At 31.7% G+C, this 23,374-nt stretch overlaps 6 protein-coding genes across 6 annotated transcripts; 3 read left to right on the top strand and 3 right to left on the bottom strand.

The window, feature by feature from the left end:
- Positions 1 to 1,432: 1,432 nt before the first annotated feature.
- On the bottom strand, positions 1,433 to 2,824 carry LOC149905808 (uncharacterized). The gene is made up of 3 exons (XM_090105336.1): positions 2,553 to 2,824; positions 2,145 to 2,311; positions 1,433 to 1,740 (listed from the first exon to the last, which is right to left on the bottom strand). The coding sequence occupies exons 1-3, from the start codon at positions 2,785 to 2,787 to the stop codon at positions 1,591 to 1,593; spliced, it is 552 nt and encodes a 183-aa protein (XP_089961462.1). The 5' UTR covers positions 2,788 to 2,824; the 3' UTR covers positions 1,433 to 1,590.
- A 952-nt stretch (positions 2,825 to 3,776) lies between these two features.
- Rpp25 (ribonuclease P protein subunit Rpp25) lies at positions 3,777 to 6,532 on the top strand. The gene is made up of 4 exons (XM_090105335.1): positions 3,777 to 3,975; positions 4,059 to 4,243; positions 4,347 to 4,463; positions 6,267 to 6,532. The coding sequence occupies exons 1-4, from the start codon at positions 3,880 to 3,882 to the stop codon at positions 6,370 to 6,372; spliced, it is 504 nt and encodes a 167-aa protein (XP_089961461.1). The 5' UTR covers positions 3,777 to 3,879; the 3' UTR covers positions 6,373 to 6,532.
- Mob4 (MOB kinase activator 4) lies at positions 6,480 to 8,665 on the bottom strand. Its single transcript, XM_090105333.1, has 4 exons — positions 8,436 to 8,665; positions 8,149 to 8,312; positions 7,757 to 7,966; positions 6,480 to 7,309 (listed from the first exon to the last, which is right to left on the bottom strand). Exons 1-4 carry the CDS (start codon positions 8,487 to 8,489, stop codon positions 7,063 to 7,065), a joined length of 675 nt encoding a protein of 224 aa, XP_089961459.1. The 5' UTR covers positions 8,490 to 8,665; the 3' UTR covers positions 6,480 to 7,062.
- Positions 8,666 to 9,100: 435 nt separating this feature from the next.
- LOC149905804 (corepressor of RBPJ and splicing regulator) lies at positions 9,101 to 19,278 on the top strand. The gene is made up of 5 exons (XM_090105332.1): positions 9,101 to 9,362; positions 10,624 to 10,718; positions 11,414 to 11,664; positions 18,755 to 19,010; positions 19,144 to 19,278. The coding sequence occupies exons 1-5, from the start codon at positions 9,291 to 9,293 to the stop codon at positions 19,196 to 19,198; spliced, it is 729 nt and encodes a 242-aa protein (XP_089961458.1). The 5' UTR covers positions 9,101 to 9,290; the 3' UTR covers positions 19,199 to 19,278.
- Positions 12,182 to 13,658, top strand: LOC149905805 (uncharacterized). Its single transcript, XM_090105331.1, has 2 exons — positions 12,182 to 12,378; positions 12,459 to 13,658. The coding sequence occupies exon 2, from the start codon at positions 12,534 to 12,536 to the stop codon at positions 13,653 to 13,655; it is 1,122 nt and encodes a 373-aa protein (XP_089961457.1). The 5' UTR covers positions 12,182 to 12,378; positions 12,459 to 12,533; the 3' UTR covers positions 13,656 to 13,658.
- A 121-nt stretch (positions 19,279 to 19,399) lies between the features above and the next one.
- LOC149905803 (T-cell immunomodulatory protein) lies at positions 19,400 to 21,969 on the bottom strand. The gene is made up of 3 exons (XM_090105330.1): positions 21,832 to 21,969; positions 20,358 to 21,766; positions 19,400 to 20,169 (listed from the first exon to the last, which is right to left on the bottom strand). Exons 2-3 carry the CDS (start codon positions 21,694 to 21,696, stop codon positions 19,739 to 19,741), a joined length of 1,770 nt encoding a protein of 589 aa, XP_089961456.1. The 5' UTR covers positions 21,697 to 21,766; positions 21,832 to 21,969; the 3' UTR covers positions 19,400 to 19,738.
- Between the last annotated feature and the right edge of the window lie 1,405 nt (positions 21,970 to 23,374).

The following is a 23,374-nucleotide window of genomic DNA, read 5'->3' as shown; positions in this document are numbered from 1 at the left end:
GGTCAAAGGACGTTTTACCCTTTAGCACACCTTTAGTGGGATTATAAAGGCAAATTTCTTGTGCAACTATAGGTACTATTTGCACAATATTCCACTTTCTACGTTGACACAAATAAAATCACATTGAAGTAGAATAATATATATCAAACTAGCGATCCGCCCTGGCTTCGCCCGTGGTACATGTTTAAATAATACCTATGCATAATGTGATGATGTGAATTGATGCTGTAAGATGATTAATGATGAAAATATGATATCAAAAAATAATTTGTATAGGAAAATAAGAATCGCTTGGAAATTCAAAATTATGCTCAATGGCAAAGACTAGACTCAAATAATGTTTCTGAAATTTTCTGCAACTAAACACACGCCCCTTGCGCGGTAAAGCAATTTGCTCGTAATCAAATTGCGTTTACGTTCGACTTTCTTAGGAACAGAAAAGTCGCACAAGGGACCTTATTGTAGGTAGTTCGGTAACAAAAATAATTATTATGCAATAAATATACTTCAGAAACTTTGATCGAGATTCGAGAATAGAAAAGAATACATAGGTAATATAACTTGGTGAAAGTTAATAATGAACAACGATTCAAGTTAGTAACTATAGGTACGCATTAGATTGAATTTCTATTTAGAGGTAAATTCATATAAATTCTTTATATTCTCTCGATAGGTATATGATCTAGCTTCAGCTTCAGCAGTAAAGTATAAGCATAGGCGACCATCCGTATTTTTATTCATTTAAGATGAAATATCCCAAAATGCAATTAAACTTTTCGGATTGAAAATTTTGAAACTTCAAAGGATTCGAAGATGTTCGATGTTCAGAATCGATGAAAAATTGAAAAACGCGACCGTCTCTGACAGTATAATAAAACGATGTTTATTACTGGAAAAGAAAATAGGCTTGTTGAAATCTAATTTCGCGTAACCATAACGGGCACCACTCGAGAGCGATGAGCCATCCGCGACAGACGCTCGACTCATATCAATTCCATAATTGAGATGCGGCTTCTTCGGTTAAACGCACACCGATAGCTCGCCGCCTCACCCTTTGTTAGTTAAATGTCATGAGGGTTAATTAAGCAGAAACTTTTGTAATATTCTGACAAGAAGGCCGTGGGTAAGGTGGAAAATTTCCCCGCATAAAAAAGCGTAAGGATATTTTACAGTTTAGCTCCAGAGTTGCACCTCCTAAATGGCTCCTAATAGCGTGGCCGTGGTCGTGGTTCAACGGGTCAGTTAAACAGATTATTATAGATTATAATGCATTCGCCCCATTTGCCTTGCTTAACATTAGTTTTCAAGTGCCATCATTCAAAGGCAACTGAAGGCTAATGTGACTAATAAAATTAAAAGCTCCAACTATAAAAATATGAATCAACTAGATAAAGCTAGATAAAGGATGAATAATAAAAAAAACACAAACAAGCTCATTTATATTGCTTATATTTCTATACACGTATACTTACTAATTATTTTCTATAATACATATTATGCATATACAAATACTAAAACATACGTAGTATATTATTATTAGTCTGTGCTAAAACCTATATCTAGGTATACATTTATGCATTGTTAAACATATTATTTTTCGGCTGGTACATCTATTTCTGGGACATCATCAGCGTTATCTTCTTCATATAAATGTAAATCGTTAATAGAATATGGCCCTTCGTTACATTTTGCACCATCACAAGAAAAATTATCAAATTCACAATGTTCCCCGATTATAACCTGAAAAAAAGTATCTGATAATAAAATAAAGATAAAATCGAATACTTACAAAGGATTTTTATTTTTTACTGTTGGTCTTAGCGTTATGATATAGGTATAGCCTATTTATAGTCTTCCTCGATAAATGGGCTATCTAACACCGAAAGAATTTTTCAAATCAGACCAGTACGTAGACTACGGTTTCTGAGAGTAGCGCGTTCAAACAAACAAACTCTTTAGCTTTATACTATTAGCATGGACGAATATAATCTATTAGTATAGATTCAACGTTCGAGAAGAAATAATAATTTACTTGAACAATCTTCTTTTCTAATGTAGATTAAAAAGAAAAATTCGAAGTTACTTAAGTACGTACAACTTTTTGTTGTTATTAGATGTTATTAGTATGTATTTAATATTCATACCTTGCTGGGGTTTTCAGGATCCGGGTTGGGATCGCAAAAACATCTCCCGCAGACACAGCTTCCTCTACCGTAACACTCGGGTCCGTCCGTGACGCCCGGTGGACGGCAGTTATTATCCCTCGTTTCAAGTATACCACACGCACATTCTGCGTTTTCCAGTAAACTCACTAAAAATTATTGCAAAACAATAAATGGTATAATTTCCTTTATTTGTTTGTGTTTGAGGATTATAAATACTAGCTAAACGTATACACAGCGAATGTTATGTAAAATTATTTCCCGCTTAAAATCTCTAACCTTAAAATCCGAATTTGTAAACAAGTTTATGTATTTAAAATCATCTGCTCCAAAACAAATTGAACAATATAATATTTTACTACATATCACTCTAAAGTATTTTTAACTTACTTTCATGATTTGCCGATCGTAAAGAATCATTGCAAGAATGTTCAACAGTGGAAAACTCCGGAAAGCATTTATTTTGAGAAGGACACCAAGAACAATGGTCTAGTTGAAGACAATCAACACAAGATTTCTTGATGCCACAAATCCAGTTTTTATCCAAAGTAACAATTTTAAAATAAGCGCTACTTATTATAATGGAAAATATGATAAGCGTAAAGCTTGTGTTATTATTCTGCATTTTGATTTATTTTCAGAGGTTTATGTATAACACTAGTTCCGCTTTAAGATTCAACGATAACTATATAATTATTTAGTCGACGATATGTAAAGTATCGTATGAACATTTGATAACCTTTAGATGATTCAGTTAAATTACGCAAATATAATATTTACGTCCTTGGCCCAAGAATAGTTTTATCTTTGCCTATAACTATGTGATTGTTATTGTGTCCAAACTACCAAAACTAGGTATATAGCCATTTAAGAGATCATTGCTAACTAATATATTTTATAATAAAAGCTGGTAAGTAATTTTATATTAAAAAAACATTTAACCGTTAGGTATACGGCTAAGGTATACGGTCATGAGATACAGCCGTGATAGACGGGCGGACAGCCGAACAGTCAAACAGTCAACAAAGTTCCAATAACAATGGTGGGGAACCCTAAGAAAGAATTATTTGAACCACAGATTTGAACCCTAAGATTATTGCAATTTTAAAATAAATCAGGTTATAATTATTATATATGTAAGTATATACGTCTTAACTTTTTAGTTGTTCGTATCTCATTTTATAAAACTGTACCTACAAAGTACCCAACACGTAATTTGTCGGTTAAATAGGTAGAAATTAACCAGTTCAACTAATTTAATCAATTTAAATACGGCTGTTTAGATTTAAACTACTGGCTTTGTATTTACTATTTAGTAGCTGACACCAATAACGTATACTAGTGTATTCATAGAGCATTTGCCATTATGTTATGATGCCATATATTATAAAACATTTTATGTACAATATTATAATAAAATATACCTATTTAATAGTCAGTATCATACCAAATTATTACAATCAGTTTGATACCTACTAAAAAATGTTTATTGTGCTAGCGTAAAACGGAAAAACAATTTGACAATAATTATTGACCTCATTATTGACAATTGACATGACAGTCGACAAATGACAATGACAGTATGACTCTGTCTTTGTGACAGCCGTGAGCCGACTGTGTTCATGATTGCTTTTTTCAACAATATTTAATTTAAAATCAGATTATTTTTTAGCGAAATTGTTTACTATTTTAATGGATCTTTAATATTAAATACAAAATGGAAAATTATTTCAAAGGGAAAAATGTTGAGGAAGAAATGGAAAGAAGTAAAATCCCAATAAATGGTTTACCTGAAAACTTCCTTTGGATGCAGGTATTAGTTAGGTACTAAATCAGAGTTTAAAATCGTTTTATATCCTCCGGTTATACTAGACAAGAGATGTTTTTGTATTATAGGTAAAAGGAGGAAGTAAAATGGTGAATTTATTGTCACATGCTTCGGGTATTCTAGAGGATAAAGCAGCAACAGCTGTTGTATGGAGTGGGGCTGGAGTTGCAATACCTAAAGCAATCTCATGTGCGGAAATATTAAAAAGGCAATTCGCAATCCCACACCAAATTACGAAACTGACATCTAAAAGGTAATTTCTTGACTGAAGGAATATTAATGAGTGATCTTAGAGATAGATACATATCAATAATATTATTGACACATATTTCATTTTCATCACACTTTGATTTTAGTGTGGAAGAGTACTGGGAGCCGAAGCTAGATGGACTTGAAACAATAGTAGTGAAGAGACAAATACCAGTGATACACATTTTGTTATCAGTTGAGCAACCAATAGATACTCCACTTGGGTAAAGATTTTCATATTATCTCTCATAATAATTTTATTTATATTATTATATTTAGCTTTTGTTTTTCTCCAGTTACCTTACCTTTTTATAGAAACACTATACAGGGTGTCCCAAAAAGTAGTGATATACTGAAGCTGGGAGGTAGAGGACTTAGAGGGCTATCCGAATCACCCCCATGTGTGTTATGCGATTTTTCGTATTTTCGGAGTTATTAAATTTTTTTAAATTTTTCATCTATCGCCGAGTACGATGAGATTTATATTTATGGTGACGTGAATTATTGCGCTAGATGCTTGATTTTTTTTGTGTGCTAAGCTGAAAGATAGGCCAATTCAGTATGGTAACATTTACTATCGTTAGATCTTTGAATGGAATAAAAAAAACAATTAAATGCCAAGAAAGATAAAATTACCCAGTATGTTCATAACTTCAAGGGCCCATAAAAAAATAAAATCACATAAAAAAGGTTTTCCATTTGGCTTTTAAAAACTTGCTCTATCGATCAGGTAGCTACCCTAAAAATTTCATTTTATTATTCTGAAGGCTTCAATCGAAAAATTGAAATCTTAATGTGGTAAGTGCAAAATTTTTATTAACATGATGATCATTAAAACCAATAAATAGGTGTTTAATTACCAGATTTTTTTTAAAATAGCCCCGCTGTTGCTCAATGCAAGTGCGACATCACTGTAAAAAGTTGTCTTTTTAATGTCTGAATGTTCTTTAATCATTTTTAATGGTTTCTTCTGCTATTATGAATTTCCGGGTTATTTCGTCCAAATTGTGGCAGTCTCTCGTCTTTGTAGTATCCCCATAGAAAAAATTCAATAGGGTTTATGTCCGGAGACCGTGGAGGCCAGGCTAAAGGGCAAAAATACCCTGAAAGATGGATTGGTCGTAGCAGCCTGCGCATGCGCCGGTGACGCCTACCTTAAAGCCTGGCCTCCACGGTCCCTCGACCTAAACCCCATTGAATTGTTTCAATGGGGATACTAAAAAGACCTCGGCTACTTGAGAGAATGCCCCAATTTGGACGAAATAACCCGGAAATTCATAGTAGCAGAAGAAACCATTAAAAATGATAAAAGAACATTCAGACATTAAAAAGACAACTTTTTACGGTGATGTCGCACTTGCATTGAGCAACAGCGGGGCTATTTTAAAAAAATTCTGGTAATTAAACACCTATTTATTGGTTTTAATGATCATCATGTTAATAAAAATTTTGCACTTACCACATTAAGATTTCAATTTTTCGATTGAAGCCTTCAGAATAATAAAATGAAATTTTTAGGGTAGCTACCTGATCGATAGAGCAAGTTTTTAAAAGCAAAATGGAAAACCTTTTTTATGTGATTTTATTTTTTTATGGGCCCTTGAAGTTATGAACATACTGAGTAATTTTATCTTTCTTGGCATTTAATTGTTTTTTTTATTCCATTCAAAGATCTAACGATAGTAAATGTTACCATACTGAATTGGCCTATCTTTCAGCTTAGCACACAAAAAAAATCAAGCATCTAGCGCAATAATTCACGTCACCATAAATAAAAATCTCATCGTACTCGGCGATAGATGAAAAATTGAAAAAAATGTAATAACTCCGAAAATACGAAAAATCGCATAACACACATGGGGGTGATTCGGATAGCCCTCTTGGTCCTCTACCTCCCAGCTTCCGTTCATCACTACTTTTTGGGACACCCTGTATAATAGTACCTTTTTATAATTTATATATTTTTTTTATATATTTTCAAATGAATGTTGACTATGAAGCATTTCAAATTAATTTTCTCTTTCCAGATACCAAACATTACATGGGAAGAAATTTTGGGAACAAGAACAATTCTCTAAACAAAGCCAGCCACATAAGACAAAAAAACCATTTAAACATAAGAATGTTAAATAAAAATAATATCATGTTCTTTTTAAATGTGTTTTATTGACTTACAGTAAATTTTATATTATAATATTTATATTAATAAATATGAGAGCTCATAAAAAGATTTTTATTCAAGTACATTTTTATGCATCTACCATTTCTATATTATGAATACATACATCATGTAGTTATAAATAGATGATTATATATTTAGAACTTACACTTTTCCATTTAAAGTTATTTTTTAAATAAAATGATGTTTTTCATGAACTTTTTAATCTGTTACATGATCAATATTATTTTTGTTACTACACTTGTTTTGTGCTTACAGCTTCTGAAATTTTCCATTTGAAGTACATACATAAAATGTACATACAAATTAACAATATTTAAAAAACTGAACTTATAATCTAACACAATAATATGTGCTTTCTACTATATATGGTTTAGTATTACTTAAAACCAACATAATGTGATTGTTCATATTGCAAGAGACACTACAGATTTAACTCTTCACAAGCCAGCCGTCACATATACACATACAAGGAAAACGTATTTCATGATACCTTAACTTTACATTATTTCTAATCAAATAACAGTCACTATAATTAGAATCGTCAAAGTGTAATAAATAGAACTGGTATTTTTTTATAGTAAAAGTAAATGATAGTGTTTCTATAAGAAACTTTTCAAACATCTTAAAATACTTATGAGATTTTAAGCTTCAGATTCACCAACAGGCTGATTTATTGGGGTCTCATCATCAAGCTTGGGAAGAATTAAAATTTCTTTTGATATTATAGAGTACTTCGTAACAAAGTATGTAAATCTTTTACAGAGGTGTGTTTCTTTCTCAAAAGCATCAAATATTGCACGGTGGTGAAAATAAGCATGGGAGAATATTCTGTACACTCTTCTACATACAGATCCCAATTTGCCAACAGATGAATCTCTGATGCTTACTCTGAAAACAAACAAATATATAACAATTTTGACCTCAATATTTAACACAAATATATTATAAACTTGTCTTCTGTAAGCATTTTATAAAATTCTGTAAGCACAACTCAAATTTAAACCCTGAACAGTATATATCAATATACTACATAATTACAGTATATATAAATACTAGCTTTCCGCCCGCGGCTTCGCCCGCGCAGTCAAAGAAAAACCCGCATAGTTCCCGTTCCCGTGGTATTTCCGGGATAAAACCTATCCTATGTCCCGGGGTAAAATGTAGCCTATGTCCTTTCTCGGGTATCAAAATATCTCTATACCAAATTTCATGCAAATTGGTTCAGAAGTTAAGGCGTGATTGAGTAACAGACAGACAGAGTTACTTTTGCATTTATAATATTAGTATGGATAAATATAAATATTAAATATTTATAATAAAAATTTTTAATGTTACCTGCTTGGAAAATACTTGTTGCTATTTAGTAGACAAGCAGCACCATCTAGTGTGTGCCTTGTGTAATCAATGGCCGGACATTCTTTTGGTGTTTTATGTGCAGCACAAAGGAAAATCCACTGTTCTGTTGCAGTCATTTGAGTGCATGTTTCTGGCTTACACTCACTTTGTAGTCTAACCGTCAAACCGTTCAGTTCCATACAGAACTGTCTGAAATAATAATACATTATTATTTTTAAATACATTTACAATTTTGGTTGCCCAACTCGATGGCCCTTAAGGTACATTTTAGCCTACATTTAACAATAAGAAGTGCAAGAAAGTTCCAATTACACACAGAAAATATATTCACATAATACTTTTTACTAAAAATAAAAACCACTATTGGATACCTTAAATGCTCATATTTCCAAACACCTTCTTCTTGAGCTTCTGGCATTTTTAAAATAGCCTCTAAATTTGATGGATCGCGGCGAATTGTTTGCTGAATTAATTGTTGAACAGCGAGAGTATTGTCCATTTCTTCGAACGGTTGATCAGGCCATCGGCAAAAATCCTATAAAACATTAATAATTTCATTATTACTCACATCCAGATTTAATCATAACTAGGTCATATTTCTTTTTTTTAACCGATTTTTTACATAGTTTCTTATTATTGAAGGTGTTTTTAAAATTACCTTCGCCTTAGATCCCGGACGATTGCGTCTAAGTATTTGTACTCCATCCGCCATTTCTACGAATTAATTCTAAGGTAATACTTTACAACTGTGACTTGGTGAAAAAATAACTGCAAAATGCTATAAATTCAATATATACGGATGCAAATCCCTTTGCAAAATCTAATTAAAAAGTTGAAGAATAAATCTTTTCCAAGCCTCTATGTCAAACAGACATGAGCCATCAGCCAAACAATTAGCAAATGTCAATTCACAAATCAGAAGTCTCAAGTCAGATAAACTAGTCAGTACCACAGAGTAATTATTATGTACCGCGGTCATAAAAGTAGCCCATTCACGAAAAGACATTGAAAAATTTTTCCAACGGAGACTTAACGGAGACTAACTGCGCATAAATTAAGATCAAACACGAAGAGATTTTACAATATCTTTTTATAATTATGTACCTAGTACCCAATACCTAGGGCATGGTTATGTTTTAAGGCCCAATGCGAAGAAATCCTTATATTATATCCAAAGACCACATCTGTCGCCTTCTGCCGCTGTTATCTCTAGTTACCTACGTAGTAACTAATACTTAATCTGTGGTATCTAGTATTCACCTCAGTATTCACTCTGTGCTCGTAGCTCATTAAACTATTTATACTTATAAGTTGACATTTGACAATTGACAAATCATAACTATCATTTTATTTTTTCCTCTGAGATTTTTTCATTATAAAATTAAATTGAATTCTGAAGATAAAAACAAAGTAAATTTTATTAACTCTCGTCTGCTAGAATTAGGATACTTCAGAGAAGAGTCGTACATTATTTGTTTATATTTATAGTTTGAGATAAATTTAAAATTCAAAGATGGGGAAAGGATTTAACAATTATATGTGTAAAAAATTCTTCCATCCTGCTTCTCGAGATAATTTAAAAAGAGTGAGTTTGTTCGGGGTTTCTTTAGAGAACTGCCGCACGTATTATAGGTTTTTTGTGGGTGGGGGATGGGGGGGAGGAGAGGGGGACCCTCCCACCAAAAGGGGAAAGTTAGGAAACCAATAGTTTTGGAGAAAAATCAATTTTCCTATTCTAACCTCAAAATGTATGGAATTGGTGTAACAAAAATTTTACGATACATAAATAAAATACAAACAAGTTGTGAAAACCTACGTAGTTTTTTTTATTTGAGTGGGAATCGCCCTAAAGTCGCTTCTGGCACTCGCCGGCCGCTGCCGCGGCAGTTCAAATGTTAACCTAATACGCTCGTCGCTTCGCTCCTCGCTACCTATTTGAATACTAAAAGTTTAATAGTTTTTTAACCTACGTAGATTTTTTTAAAGCTATTGCATAGCTTCTATCGCGGGCCTTGAGCGCGGGGACCGAATCCAGAAATTGCGTAACGAAAAACCTCACGCTCCCCACTCCGACGGGCACGGAGGTGCGGCTTGAAGGCATGCTATGCAATAGCTTTGCCGCGGCAGTCCCCGAGTGCCACACGTCTTTTTTGTTTGAGTGGGAATCGCCCTTTAGTCGCTTCTGGCACTCGCCGGCCGCTACCGCGGCACGCTCGCTTCGCTCGCTCGGCTCGTGCGGCAGTTCAAGAGTAAACCTAACACGCTCGTCGCTTCGCTCCTCGCTACCTATTTGGATAATAAAAATAAAAGTTTAATAGTTTTTTAACCTACCTACGTAGATTTTTTTTTGTTTGAGTAGGAATCGCCCTAAAATCGCTTTTGGCACTCGCCGGCCGCAGCGTAAAGTCACAGTACAGTGAAATGGAACGTCTTGGTCCGCTTTTTTGCACAACAAAACGGATAAATGCACTTTTTTCGCACAAAAAATTATTAACTTTAAAAATTAATAACTAAAAAACTACAAGTTTCCTAACGATAATATTTTGGAATTACAATCTTACATTACCTAGCTAACTAAAAATATAAATATTTCCAACAAATTCGTGCGGCAGTTAACTAAAGCCAACCCGTTTGTTCATCCATATATTATATTCATATAATTAAAATATAAATCTCGGAAATAAAATTGTTGTGAAATAACAAATAACAAGAATATTAATTGTAAAAATGATTGACCATGAAATTAATTTAATTTGACTCAGACCTAGTACATAGTCTTATTAATTAATATAGTATTATACCCTTTTTAAATTTTAAAATAAACTAATTTTTATTGTTCTAAAAAGGTATGGATGGCAGAACAGAAAACAGAAGCATACAAAAAGAAACAAGAGGAATTACGTGTACAGTATGAAAAGGAACAAGAATTACATGAAAACAAGTAAGTGAATAATAAGTATAATTGGGAAATTATAGAAAATAAATAAAGAAATAATTTAATTTTAGGTATCTATGACAATATGATTACAGGATATATTTTCATATTTATAACTCATACAATAACTTGGTCAAGGTGAACAAGAAATTATGTTATTCTGTTCTAAGAATAGTAAATTTATAGCCTACATTTATTATCCTTTTTATTAAATAATTATTAGAGTATCCTATAAACAAATCAAATCTATTATATCTTATCCTAATACAAATTTGTTATGTATAATATATTATATTTGGTGTGTATGAACAGATCAATATACCCGCCTCCTTGCTACAGTGGTTGACGTGTGAGTGTAACACCAAGGGGTCCTGGGTTCGATTCCCGGTGGAGACGTAGAAAAAAATGACACTGTAGGACACAGAAGGCTAATCACATACTTGTCTCTAAAGATAATCAATCAGTGAAACAGATGTATAATGCATCTGCCCCTTACCCCACTAGGGGTCATGAGACTTCACTTTTCATGAACAGATGAAAAAATGTTTTAATACTTAATATGAATTGTCAAATCTCATTCAATAATGATTGCCATTATAGATTGGCTCATTAAACAATTAATACTATACAATATAAATAGCTATAAAATATATATTGTCATCGGAATTATTTATGTATATTATGTGTATCTTCTTTTTTAGAGCTTTACTCAGTAAGGATAGCAAAGATAAGCTAAGCTTAAATTTTATGTATGAGCCACCACCAGGTGTTAAAAAGGAACGGGAACGTGAAGACAATGAGCCAGAATATAAATTTGAATGGCAAAGAAAATACAATGCTCCAAGAGAAAGCTACTGCAAGGGTGACAATGAAATCAGAGATCAACCATTTGGCATTTTGGTCAGAAATGTGCGTTGTATTAAGTGTCACAAATGGGGTCATATAAATACAGGTAATACTTTTGTTTTTTTTACAATACATGTTGTGTGGTAAATTTCATGATATTATTTGATATATTACTTTTGCATCTGTGTTTAGTCCAGTCTGTGGGGAAATGTAAAAGCCTCTGCTCTACAAAAGGTGGCGTAGAAAATGTTTTGAAACAATATTGTTTATAGACCGGACTCTCAGTGGAGTTTCGTTTGCAAAAATCGCGGACCTAAATCTGACTTCTGATATATATTGTATAGATCCCAGACATCCTATAGACAGATGTTGCCAACCAGTTTTGTGGTCCCCCTGCCCGCACCCCGGTAATTAAATATGGCATACAAAGAAAAAAATAAAAATTTCCAAAACATGCCGTGTGGGGTATCAAATGAAAGAGCTTATTGAGTAGATCACGAATATATAGCATACTATATACATTTCTTACACTTTCTCTAAGATTTTTTAGAAAATTTACGAAAATGGTCCATTTTTGAGTTAACTTTAAACCACTATAGATTGAAAACTCATGAATATATGTAATGAAATAACATTTCATCCATATTCAAATTTGCCGCGCTTCGCGCGTTCATATGATTTTCGGATTGACGTAGCGGTAAGACAAAATGGCGAGAAAGGATTAAAGTATTGTGTGTTGGTGTGCAACAATGTGCAAGGGATATAATTGAGGATTTATTATTATATGTGGACTTTAAATGTCGTTTCTTTGTATTTTCAGGTGAGAATAGTTGTTGTAGTAACAAACTGCTTGTATTTTAAAATTGTGAAACTATTAAAATAAAAGCTTTGTATTTTCAGAGAAACAAATTGGTTTTCATTGAAAATCCTCAATAATATATCTTATAAAACGACATTTTCGTTAACTAAAAGAAGATGGACCGATTGCAATTTGAGTTTACGATGATAGCTTCAAATGATGGCAAATCCAATGTGTTAGCCATAACCTCAATTACTACAGAAGAAGGAAAATGCTATGTCTTACCTGATGATCTGAAACCGGTCATTCACCATACATATATTGTTAAAATGAATACATTCTCGAAAATAAAAAACAGCATAAAGAAGAGGCATCAAAGCCGAAAAATTTGGATAAAATTAGATGAAGACCAAAAGAAAACATATACAGATGAGGAAGGTAATATGCAATTTTTGGATCAATACTTGGAAGAAATTAGCATCATACAACCAAAAGACAAAGATAGTAATTTACAAAATATATTAGAAAAATTAATTGAAACTACCACGAAGAAAGAAAATCAACATAACCTAAAACATGTCTCGGAGAAATTTATTATTGAAAAATTCACAAGTAAGAATTGTAATGCATTGCAATGGATAGAGAATTTTGAAAAAGAGTGTGACCGCTTCAATATTACAAAAGATGAAACAAAAATTGAAATATTGAGATTGTTTTTAGAAAAATCTTGTTTGGATTGGTATAGCTCGATGGCCATCAAACTAACAGTAACTTCTGAATGGAAGGAATGGAAAAACAAGTTTTTGGAAACATTTAAAAACCAAGGATGGGACATGGTCACATATGCTTTTGCGTTCAAGTATAAAGAAGGATTATTAATTGATTATGCAATAAAAAAAGAACGACTCATACTAGACATAAACAAATCAGTAGACTCCAAAACAATAATAGATCTTATTGCAACAGGCTTACCCGGGTTTATCTTAAATAAATTAAACAGGGATGAACTCAACAACACTACTGATTTGTTCAACGAGATAAGAAAATATGAAGGTATGATGTACAAGAAAAACTCACCTATGGTAAGAAGTGCTACTTTTCTTCATAGAAATAAAATTAATGAGAAGAAGCCGTGTAAGACCTGTGAATCTTTAGACAAAGGAATAAGATACCATCCAGAAGAGTTGTGTTGGTTCAAGAAAAATAAAAATGAATCTGAAAGGGGTACCAAAGCCAGAACTGTGAACAATAATTCAATTATTGAAGTAGATATGAATACTAATAAAAAAAACGAGTAAGTACACCATTAATCAAAATCAAGCTTTTGTTAGAAAATAAAATAGAAGTAAGTGGAATTTATGATTCAGGCTCACAGATCTCTTTGATAAATTCAAGACTGATAAAAGTAAAAGAAGATAAAGATAATGTTAATGTTGCATATATGAAAACGGTTAATGGTGTGAAGAAAACAGATGGCTTGATAACAATTAAAATAAAAATATTTGATTTGGAAGAAGAAGTGGATGTATATGTTGTAGAAAATGAAGATTTTGATGATTTTATAATCGGATTGGATATGATACAGAAATTCAGACTAACTCAAAATGAGAACTTGCAGATAGAACAAAAGAAAATAGTAAATAAAAAAGACAGAATACCTAAAGAGAACGAAAATAAAAAAAAATATAAAAAGACTTTTGCAATAAACTTCAATGAACATATAGAAACAGAGGAATTTATAAGTATGATTGAACACTTAGATACTGAAAAGAAAATTGAGATAGAGAAAATTATAAAGGAATTTAAAACAATTTTTGCTAAAGACAAGTATGATATAGGATCAGTTAGAAATTATGAAGCTCACATAGACTTATTAGTCAATAAATACTGTAGTAAAAGACCATATAGATGTACAATAGAAGATAAATTAGAAATTGAAAAGCAAATATCCATGTTACTAAAGAATAATTTAATAGAAGAATCTTACAGTCCTTTCGCTGCTCCAGTGACAATGGCATTTAAAAAAGGTGACAATAAAAAATCCCGTTTATGCATAGATTTCAGAGAGTTGAACAAAATTGTTGTACCGCAAGCTCAACCTTTCCCATTAATAGATGATTTAATTATTAAAACTAGAAATTGTAAATATTTTACTACACTGGACATAAATTCAGCATTTTGGGCAATACCACTAAGGGTGGAAGATAGAAGTAAAACAGGATTTGTCACACAGGAGGGCCACTACCAGTGGACCTGCCTCCCTTTTGGCTTGAAAACATCACCAGCAATTTTCCAGAGAATTTTAAGCAATATTCTAAGAAAACACAATCTTACAGGATATGCAGTTAACTTCATTGACGATATTTTGATATACTCGTCCAACTTTGAAGAACATTTGAGACACATAAGAGATGTATTAGAGGCAATAATAAAAGAAGGCTTTAGATTGAAGTTGCAGAAGTGTACCTTCGCTTCAGACTCGGTAAAGTACCTAGGACATGTAATTCAGCACAATTCGGTAAGACCACTTAAAGACAATCTGATCTCAATAAAACATTTTCCAACCCCTAAGACACAAAAGAACATTAGACAATTTTTGGGTAAAATCAACTTCTACCACGAATACATACCAAGAAGCGCAATTATTTTAGACCCATTACATAATTTATTAAGAAAAAATGAAAAATTTGTGTGGTCAAAGAAGTGTGAAGAATCATTTAATCAAATAAAAAATTATTTAAGCTCTCAACCTGTGTTGGAAATATTTGATAATGACTTACCGATAAAAATTTTTACAGATGCATCTTTAGAGGGTATTGGGGCAATATTAAAACAGACACAACTAGACGGCAAAGACAAACCGGTGGCATATTTCTCAAAGAAACTGAATGAACCTCAAAAACGAAAAAAAGCTATATATTTGGAATGCCTTGCAATGAAAGAAGCGGTTAAGTATTGGCAACACTGGCTCATTGGAAAACAATTCACTATTTATTCTGACCACAAACCTCTAGAGAATATGAATATTAAATGCAGGACGGATGAAGAATTGGGAGACCTTACATATTACCTATCTCAGTATGATTTTACAATAAAATATATACCCGGCAAAGAAAATGTTGAAGCTGACTGTTTGAGTCGAAACCCAGTATTAGAATCAGAAGATAACAAAGAGGACCTATTGAAAATAGTTAATTTAATACAGATAAAAGATGTAATTGAAGATCAAGAGAAAAATGCAATAATAATAGAAAATAAACAAAATCTTATACACAAAAATGAAATATACTACAAAAAAATAAAGAAAGATGAAAAGATTATCCTCTCAGAAGAATTCAGTAAAGAACTTATTAAAAAGGTGCATGAAGATTTATGCCATATTGGTATCAGACAATTGCAGAAAAAGATAAGCCCTGTATATACAGCTAAAAATCTAACAAAAAATATATTAAATATTTGTAAAACATGTGAAATATGTATAAGAAATAAATCGAGATGTCAAGGAAAATTTGGACTAATGTCACAACTGGGACCAGCAACAAAACCGTTTGAGATAATGTCAATAGATACTATCGGTGGCTTTGGAGGATCTAGGTCAACAAAAAAATATTTACACCTTTTAGTAGACCACTACACCAGGTATGCATTTATTGTAACTTCTAAAACACAGAATGCAAGTGACTTTATTAAACTAACAAAGAAAGTACTCGAGACAGATGAGATTGGAATAATTCTAACAGATCAATACCCGGGCATCAACTCCAGAGAATTTAAACAATATTTACAGGAAAACAACATTACATTAATATTTACAGCAGTCAATACACCATTCTCGAATGGCTTGAACGAAAGATTAAATCAAACAATAGTCAATAAAATAAGATGCAGAATAAATGAGAAAAATAACAAGAAAACATGGACAACAGTAGCAAGAGAATGTATACAGAAATATAATGAAACGGAACACTCAGTTACAGGATTTGCACCAAAATACTTACTTGATGGTACAAATGTCACTATTCTACCAAACGAAATTAAAACAATACAAAAGGAAGACAAGTGGATTGCAGATAGAAGATTAGCATTAGAGAATACAATAAAATCCCACAATTACAACAAGAAAATATTTGACAGAAATAGAAAACCGCTAGAATTACAAATAGGGAGCGATGTATATGTGGAGAATGGAAACAGATTAAATAGAAAAAAATTAGACGAACTATTAATAGGCCCTTTCAAGATTTTGGAGAAAATATCAAACTCCATCTATAGGATTGACACCGGAAATAGAAAAACAGAATCAACACTATTTCACATAACTAAATTACAACCAGTAACAGCAGAATAATATGAAGATTACGTTTAGGATATAGATATATTATTTAGAATTTTCACTTTTGGGGGGGGAGATGTAATGAAATAACATTTCATCCATATTCAAATTTGCCGCGCTTCGCGCGTTCATATGATTTTCGGATTGACGTAGCGGTAAGACAAAATGGCGAGAAAGGATTAAAGTATTGTGTGTTGGTGTGCAACAATGTGCAAGGGATATAATTGAGGATTTATTATTATATGTGGACTTTAAATGTCGTTTCTTTGTATTTTCAGGTGAGAATAGTTGTTGTAGTAACAAACTGCTTGTATTTTAAAATTGTGAAACTATTAAAATAAAAGCTTTGTATTTTCAGAGAAACAAATTGGTTTTCATTGAAAATCCTCAATAATATATCTTATATATATTTTTTAAATTATTATTTTAAATAATTAACAATAGTCCATTGTTTACGATTCAATATTTCGTACAGTGAAATAGTTGCATGGGGGAGTGGGGGGAGCATTCAAAGATGGCGAGTATATTTTCAAGTTCATATAGTATATAGTTATTTTCATCAAATCCACCACATAGCTCACTTATATTATATTACGAACTATTGAATCATAAACAATGGACTATTGTTAATTATTTAAAATAATAATTTAAAAAATATATTCATGAGTTTTCAATCTATAGTGGTTTAAAGTTAACTCAAAAATGGACCATTTTCGTAAATTTTCTAAAAAATCTTAGAGAAAGTGTAAGAAATGTATATAGTATGCTATATATTCGTGATCTACTCAATAAGCTCTTTCATTTGATACCCCACACGGCATGTTTTGGAAATTTTTATTTTTTTCTTTGTATGCCATATTTAATTACCGGGGTGCGGGCAGGGGGACCACAAAACTGGTTGGCAACATCTGTCTATAGGATGTCTGGGATCTATACAATATATATCAGAAGTCAGATTTAGGTCCGCGATTTTTGCAAACGAACATCTCCTTGGAGCCTGCTCTATTAGGTATGAAAGGTAAATAAAAATCCAAGTTTTCGACCTTGACGGACCCCGGCGCTAGCCGCCATCTTGAATTAAAGGTGCTAAAATTAGGTATATTTTAAATAACTTCTCAATTGTTTACTAAATCACAAAAGTGTCTATGAGGGGTTCAAAGAAGACAAAATTACCTACATTTTTTTCATACATGATTATTCTGTAAGTCTTAAAGGTAAAAAGTTACAAGCGACGGAAATAATAATATTTACAGAAATCATATAATTTTAATTTTGTTTAAAAATTGTGCAGCAATCTTTTTTTATTCTTTTTGATGGCCCAGGCTGGTTAATGGTGGCTTCTTCATTATCGTTGCTGAAATTTTGTGTTTCATTGTCTGTATTTTTAGTTTCCAACCATGAAATTTCGTCGATTAAATTTACTTTTTATTGATAACTTTATGAATCGTTCTTATCGGATATCTTCTAAGGATTCCTTATCCATGTTCCCTACGTAAAAAGTTACTAGAAAGCGTGCTCCAGCGTCTTCGATTTCTTCTGGTCATGATGACGAAATTTCATGGTTGGAAACTAAAAATACAGACAATGAAACAGAAAATTTTCGCGACGATAATGAAGAAGCCACCATTAACCAGCCCGGGCCATCAAAGAGAATTAAAAAATGATAGCTGTACAATTTTTAAACAAAATTAAAATTATATGATTTCTGTAAATATTATTATTTCCGTCGCTTGTAACTTTTTACCTTTAAGACTTACAGAATAATCATGTATGAAAAAAATGTAGGTAATTTTGTCTTCTTTGAACCCCTCATAGACACTTTTGTGATTTAGTAAACAATTGAGAAGTTATTTAAAATATACCTAATTTTAGCACCTTTAATTCAAGATGGCGGCTAGCGCCTGGGTCCGTCAAGGTCGAAAACTTGGATTTTGATTTACCTTTCATACCTAAACAATATCATTTCAAAACATTTTCTACGCCACCTTTTGTAGAGCATAAATACCTACAGACTGGATTAGTTGTTTAGTTTTAAATGATGTGCAATAAATAATTTGATTTCAGACAAAGAGTGTACTATGTACACTTTATCTATGAGTGAGGCTCGTGCGCTGCAAGCTTCAGCATCAACACCACAAGAAGAGGAAGAAAAGCCTGATGTTCCCACATTGATGCAACAAATGCGTGATACTGGACTAGTGATGAAACCCGGCGCCATGCCGCTTGCTGCCACTAAAATAGTTGAGAATGATACATCATCTCTCACGGAAACAGATCTCATTAGTCAGCTGACTAAAAAGCAAAAGAAGAAATTGTTGAAGTATGTGTGCAATAGGCAATGCTGATATTATTTCTTTAAAGTCCAATAAAGCAGATACCATTACATTCATAACATGCTTGTAATTAAGTATGATTTCACGCTAGTGCACTAATCTTTGTTTTTATTGTTATAGGAAATTGGAAAAACTAGAAAAGAAGAAAGAAAAATCTAAGAAGCACAAACATTGAACTAATCAAAAATATTGCTTCACATATTTTTGGGTTGATGTTATAAAGTAATAACTATGATTAAAAATAATTCAACTTCATTTTTTGTTTTCATTTCAACAAATATGTGAAAATCAGTCTTTAATCTAGTTTAATTACAATACAAAATTATATTAAACATACAAACATACCAAACTACGAACAAACCAAAAAACATTAAATATAAAGCTATGAAAGTAATTCTCTATGAATTTAAAACTGATAACAATCAAAGATTTTATATAGTATATTTTCCCTACATTAGTTATTTGACTTCACTCATGAACAATAATAATCCAAATAAATTTTTATTCAAACTCCAATTTAAACAAAATATAGTAATTAATAATTATTGTGTGTTTTAAAAAGAGTGTGTAAATTTTTAGTGAGTATAATATAATATACATATTAGTTGTTAACAATAATGCAATACTTTACTTATATTTCTAGGATTAAACAAGTAATTTTTTTAATCACAGTTTCCAAACTAAAATTATTTTTACTTATAGATAATGATTAAACCTATAATTTAACATATGTTTTCTCATCAATTTCTATAATATCTTGCCTATCATTTCTTTCTTTCCAATGCAAATACAGAACACATCCAATAATTACAATAATGATAGCAGTTAAAACGAAGACACTTTTAAGAATAACTTTGCTGGGAGTCACAAATAACTGAGCTCTCCACTGGGAAGGATCATTGGGTGGTGCAGGAATTAAAACAATTTGAGAATTAGGAATGATTTGTGTCCAGCTTTTAGAGTACCCAGAAAGTCCTACAGTAAGTGTGTCCACAAAGTTAGGAGTACGGTCCAGACCAAATATAGAATAGGGTAATTGTAAAGCATAGTATGCTGATTGTGGAAGTTGAGCACAAACTCCAGTTCTATAAGTACCTTCTTGAGACCAGGTGTTGTATCCAATCTTTGGGCCAGGTAAATTAGTTCCTGAAAAGTTATAAAAAATTTAAATATTAAAATTAAAAAGTTAATCAATATTCTAAATTTTGTATTCTAAAGTGGGATTGTACAAATGATAAATTATTATGTATATGTTTTACAAGAAAATTTTAATTTTTGTTGTGGCTATATTAGAGCTAAAACTCCATAATAATAAAATAATTTAAAAAACTTACCAAAAGTAACTTTTCGAGTGTATAATGTACCATTGATTGTAGGCACCTTTTTATTACTTAGTCCAGTAACAACAATAACTTTAATAAAGTTTGTATCATATTCTAATTCATTCCGAAAAGCTTTCATAACATATTTGTTTGTGGTCATATTCTTTTGAACATAAATAACATCCAACACTCCATCCATGTAGAAATCGTAAAAAGTTGCCATAATAACATTGTTACCAAAAGAGTTAAATTTTTCCCATTGAATTTCAAAAGTTCTGTGAAATTTGCATCCCGGTAGATTGCATGGGACATTATGCATTAAGAAAACTCTTGTCTCATTATTATTATTTGAAGGGCTAAGAGTCATTAGAATGTCAGGGTAACCATCCATATTGTAATCGCCACTTCGCATTGTTATTGTGTCTAGGTAAGGCTCATCTCGAGGTGGAATGAAGTGCCACATTGTGCCTTTTCCATCATTAAAGTCCACTTGCAAATCATGCCATTGCTTGTTGTCATATATAAGAATTGTACTGTTTATACAACTAAGGTCATAACAAACAGGTACAACTAAAAAGAACTCCCCAGAAAGTGCCACATCAATAAATAATACTTGACCATATATAGTTGCAAATCCAACAAGGAGCTCTATGCTGTTATTGAATTTAAATCCACTAGGCTCTTCATTCAACCAAACTTCTACATCAAGCTTTGTAGTTACTAATAAATCAGCAGCATTATCATCATTGACATCTAAGAAGGAGTGTGAGTGTGGTAATTTTATTTCTTTATTATTTCCATCATTCATCAATATCTCTAGGGGTGTTGATCTTGAATTATCAAAGACCCAAAAGACTCTTTGATTCTGGGAATTTATTCCAAAAAGATCTAATATCATATCACGGTTATAATCCATAACTAGTGGTTGGCCTAATGTTATAGCTTTTATTAAAACTGCATCTGTGCAATTAAGGTCAGGCATACCACCCCATAATATTCTCACCTCGTGTAGGGAGGATGTTTCATTTTGAAGTTGAGTAGTAAAAAGAATGTCCATGTAGGCATCTCCATCAAAGTCACCTGGCACTATGCTTGTGATTAAAACATTACTAAAATTGCAGATATAAGAAGAAGGGCGTAAAAATGGTTCTTTATCATGAGCCAAAAGCACTTCTATACTAGACCCGTTTATTATAAAGGCATCAGTAAGTTCATCAGAATTAAAGTCGCCAAATGCAGCTATAAGACCCTCGTTATATTTTCCAAATGAACTTTCAGTCATATCAGAGATACATAGTGCACATTTTCCAAGAAAAAGTAATATAAGTGATTTGATTTGGTACTTAAACATTTTTCTCTTGATCAAGGTAAAATAATAGTTCAAATCTAATTATTTCAATTGACACGACGCACACAAAGAACTGGAATGAAAAAGAATAGCAATTGAGGGTAAAAGCGCTGCCAGAAATCTGCAGTACGCACTCACATCCTAGATATTATTAATTTAATAACACTTCCAAGTCTCGTAAGGAGCATTGTCTAATAATAAGAAAATATAATAAAAATGCTAGAAAATTATTTAATCAGCTAATGTCAAAACTTGTTTTTATTTTTTTCAGGTAGGTACCTATATAGACAATGTCAATATGACAGAAGTCTCAAGTCACATACAGTTATTTTTTTTGTAATAAAACTTTACATTCAATACACGATTTTAAAAATGCAGTTTTGTAGAAAAACCTTTTTCAATTTTTACGATATTTTGTTGAAGAAATGGTAAATAATAATTAAAGCCTCTGCATAAATATTGAAACATGGTTTTTCTAAAATAAATTTACGTACGATGAATTCAGTGATTAATGCTGTGGATATATGAAATTCGATTCAATTGTAACTCCAAAAATGATTTTAACTTTTTAGTAACGTAATCGAATGGCGTGGAAAATATTATATAAAAAGAAGAGTATCTATTTCAACAATTTCACATTTCACGTATTTCATTAAAATTAATTGATAATTTAATCTGTTTGCGCCCTGACATCTTCTAAGTTCACAGACATCACAATAATCTCGGAGCAATTAACAAGCCTGGAGAAGTAACAATTAATTGAACGTTTCTTATATAGTGGCTCTCTTTTATTCAATACCCTAATTAATGCGATAGAAAGAGACAACACACTGTTATCTGCTTGGCATTCAAATCCACATGTAGCCACTTTTTGTTCTAAAAAGGTAGTGCTTGCCTTTACTTTATCGAATACTAAAATATCGATAAATAAAAAAATTAAGTTATAAAATTGCTTGAAGATAATTTAAGATTCGTTTAATTTTGAATTATGGATAGGTAATTCCAAATTTTAAGATTCGTTTAATTTGGAATTATTCATTTACGATGCGTATTGACTGCCTTGCATTGTATGGTAGTGGTATTTATAAAAAAATATTATGAGGTATTTCGGTTTAGGTTGTTTTTATGGTTTCGTAAAAAGGTACGTATTTTTTCCTGTTTTCATAGATTCATTCATAGAATTATACGGAACCCATCGTGCACGAATCTGACTTCCACCTGGTTGATCTTTTTACAAATCAATAGTCGTATCCTACTAATATTATAAAAGCAAAAATATATAAGAATGGACATATTTTGATACTCTTTCACGTAAAAACTACTGAATGAGTTTTTATGGAACTTCATAATTATATAGTTTAAACATCAGAATAACATATTATAGGCTACAATTTACCGCAGGAAAATAACTCATACCCACAGGAAAAAATTGTTACAAGTTTAAAATAAATTGCTTCAAATAAAACAAATAAACATTTATTTTTTTTACAACCTTTTAATTTCGATACTTAATTACCAAATTACAATATTTATTATTTAAAATAGATGCCACCTTAAACTTGTGGCACAGCATCTCTGCAAAGCACTTTACTATTCTTCCCGTCTGATTCGAAATGATTTGAACAAGGCCGAGAATGTTTTGAAGGCTTCCAATTTTTCCTGTGCTATAGCTTTAACCCAA

This window comes from Colias eurytheme, chromosome 9 (assembly GCF_061535395.1).
Source record: "Colias eurytheme isolate Ceu_HAF_F1 chromosome 9, ilColEury1 Martin Lab GWU primary, whole genome shotgun sequence".
NCBI classification, from domain to species: Eukaryota; Metazoa; Arthropoda; class Insecta; order Lepidoptera; family Pieridae; genus Colias; species Colias eurytheme.
Note: the sequence above shows the minus strand (reverse complement) of the source record. Positions and strands in the feature narration are given on the sequence as shown.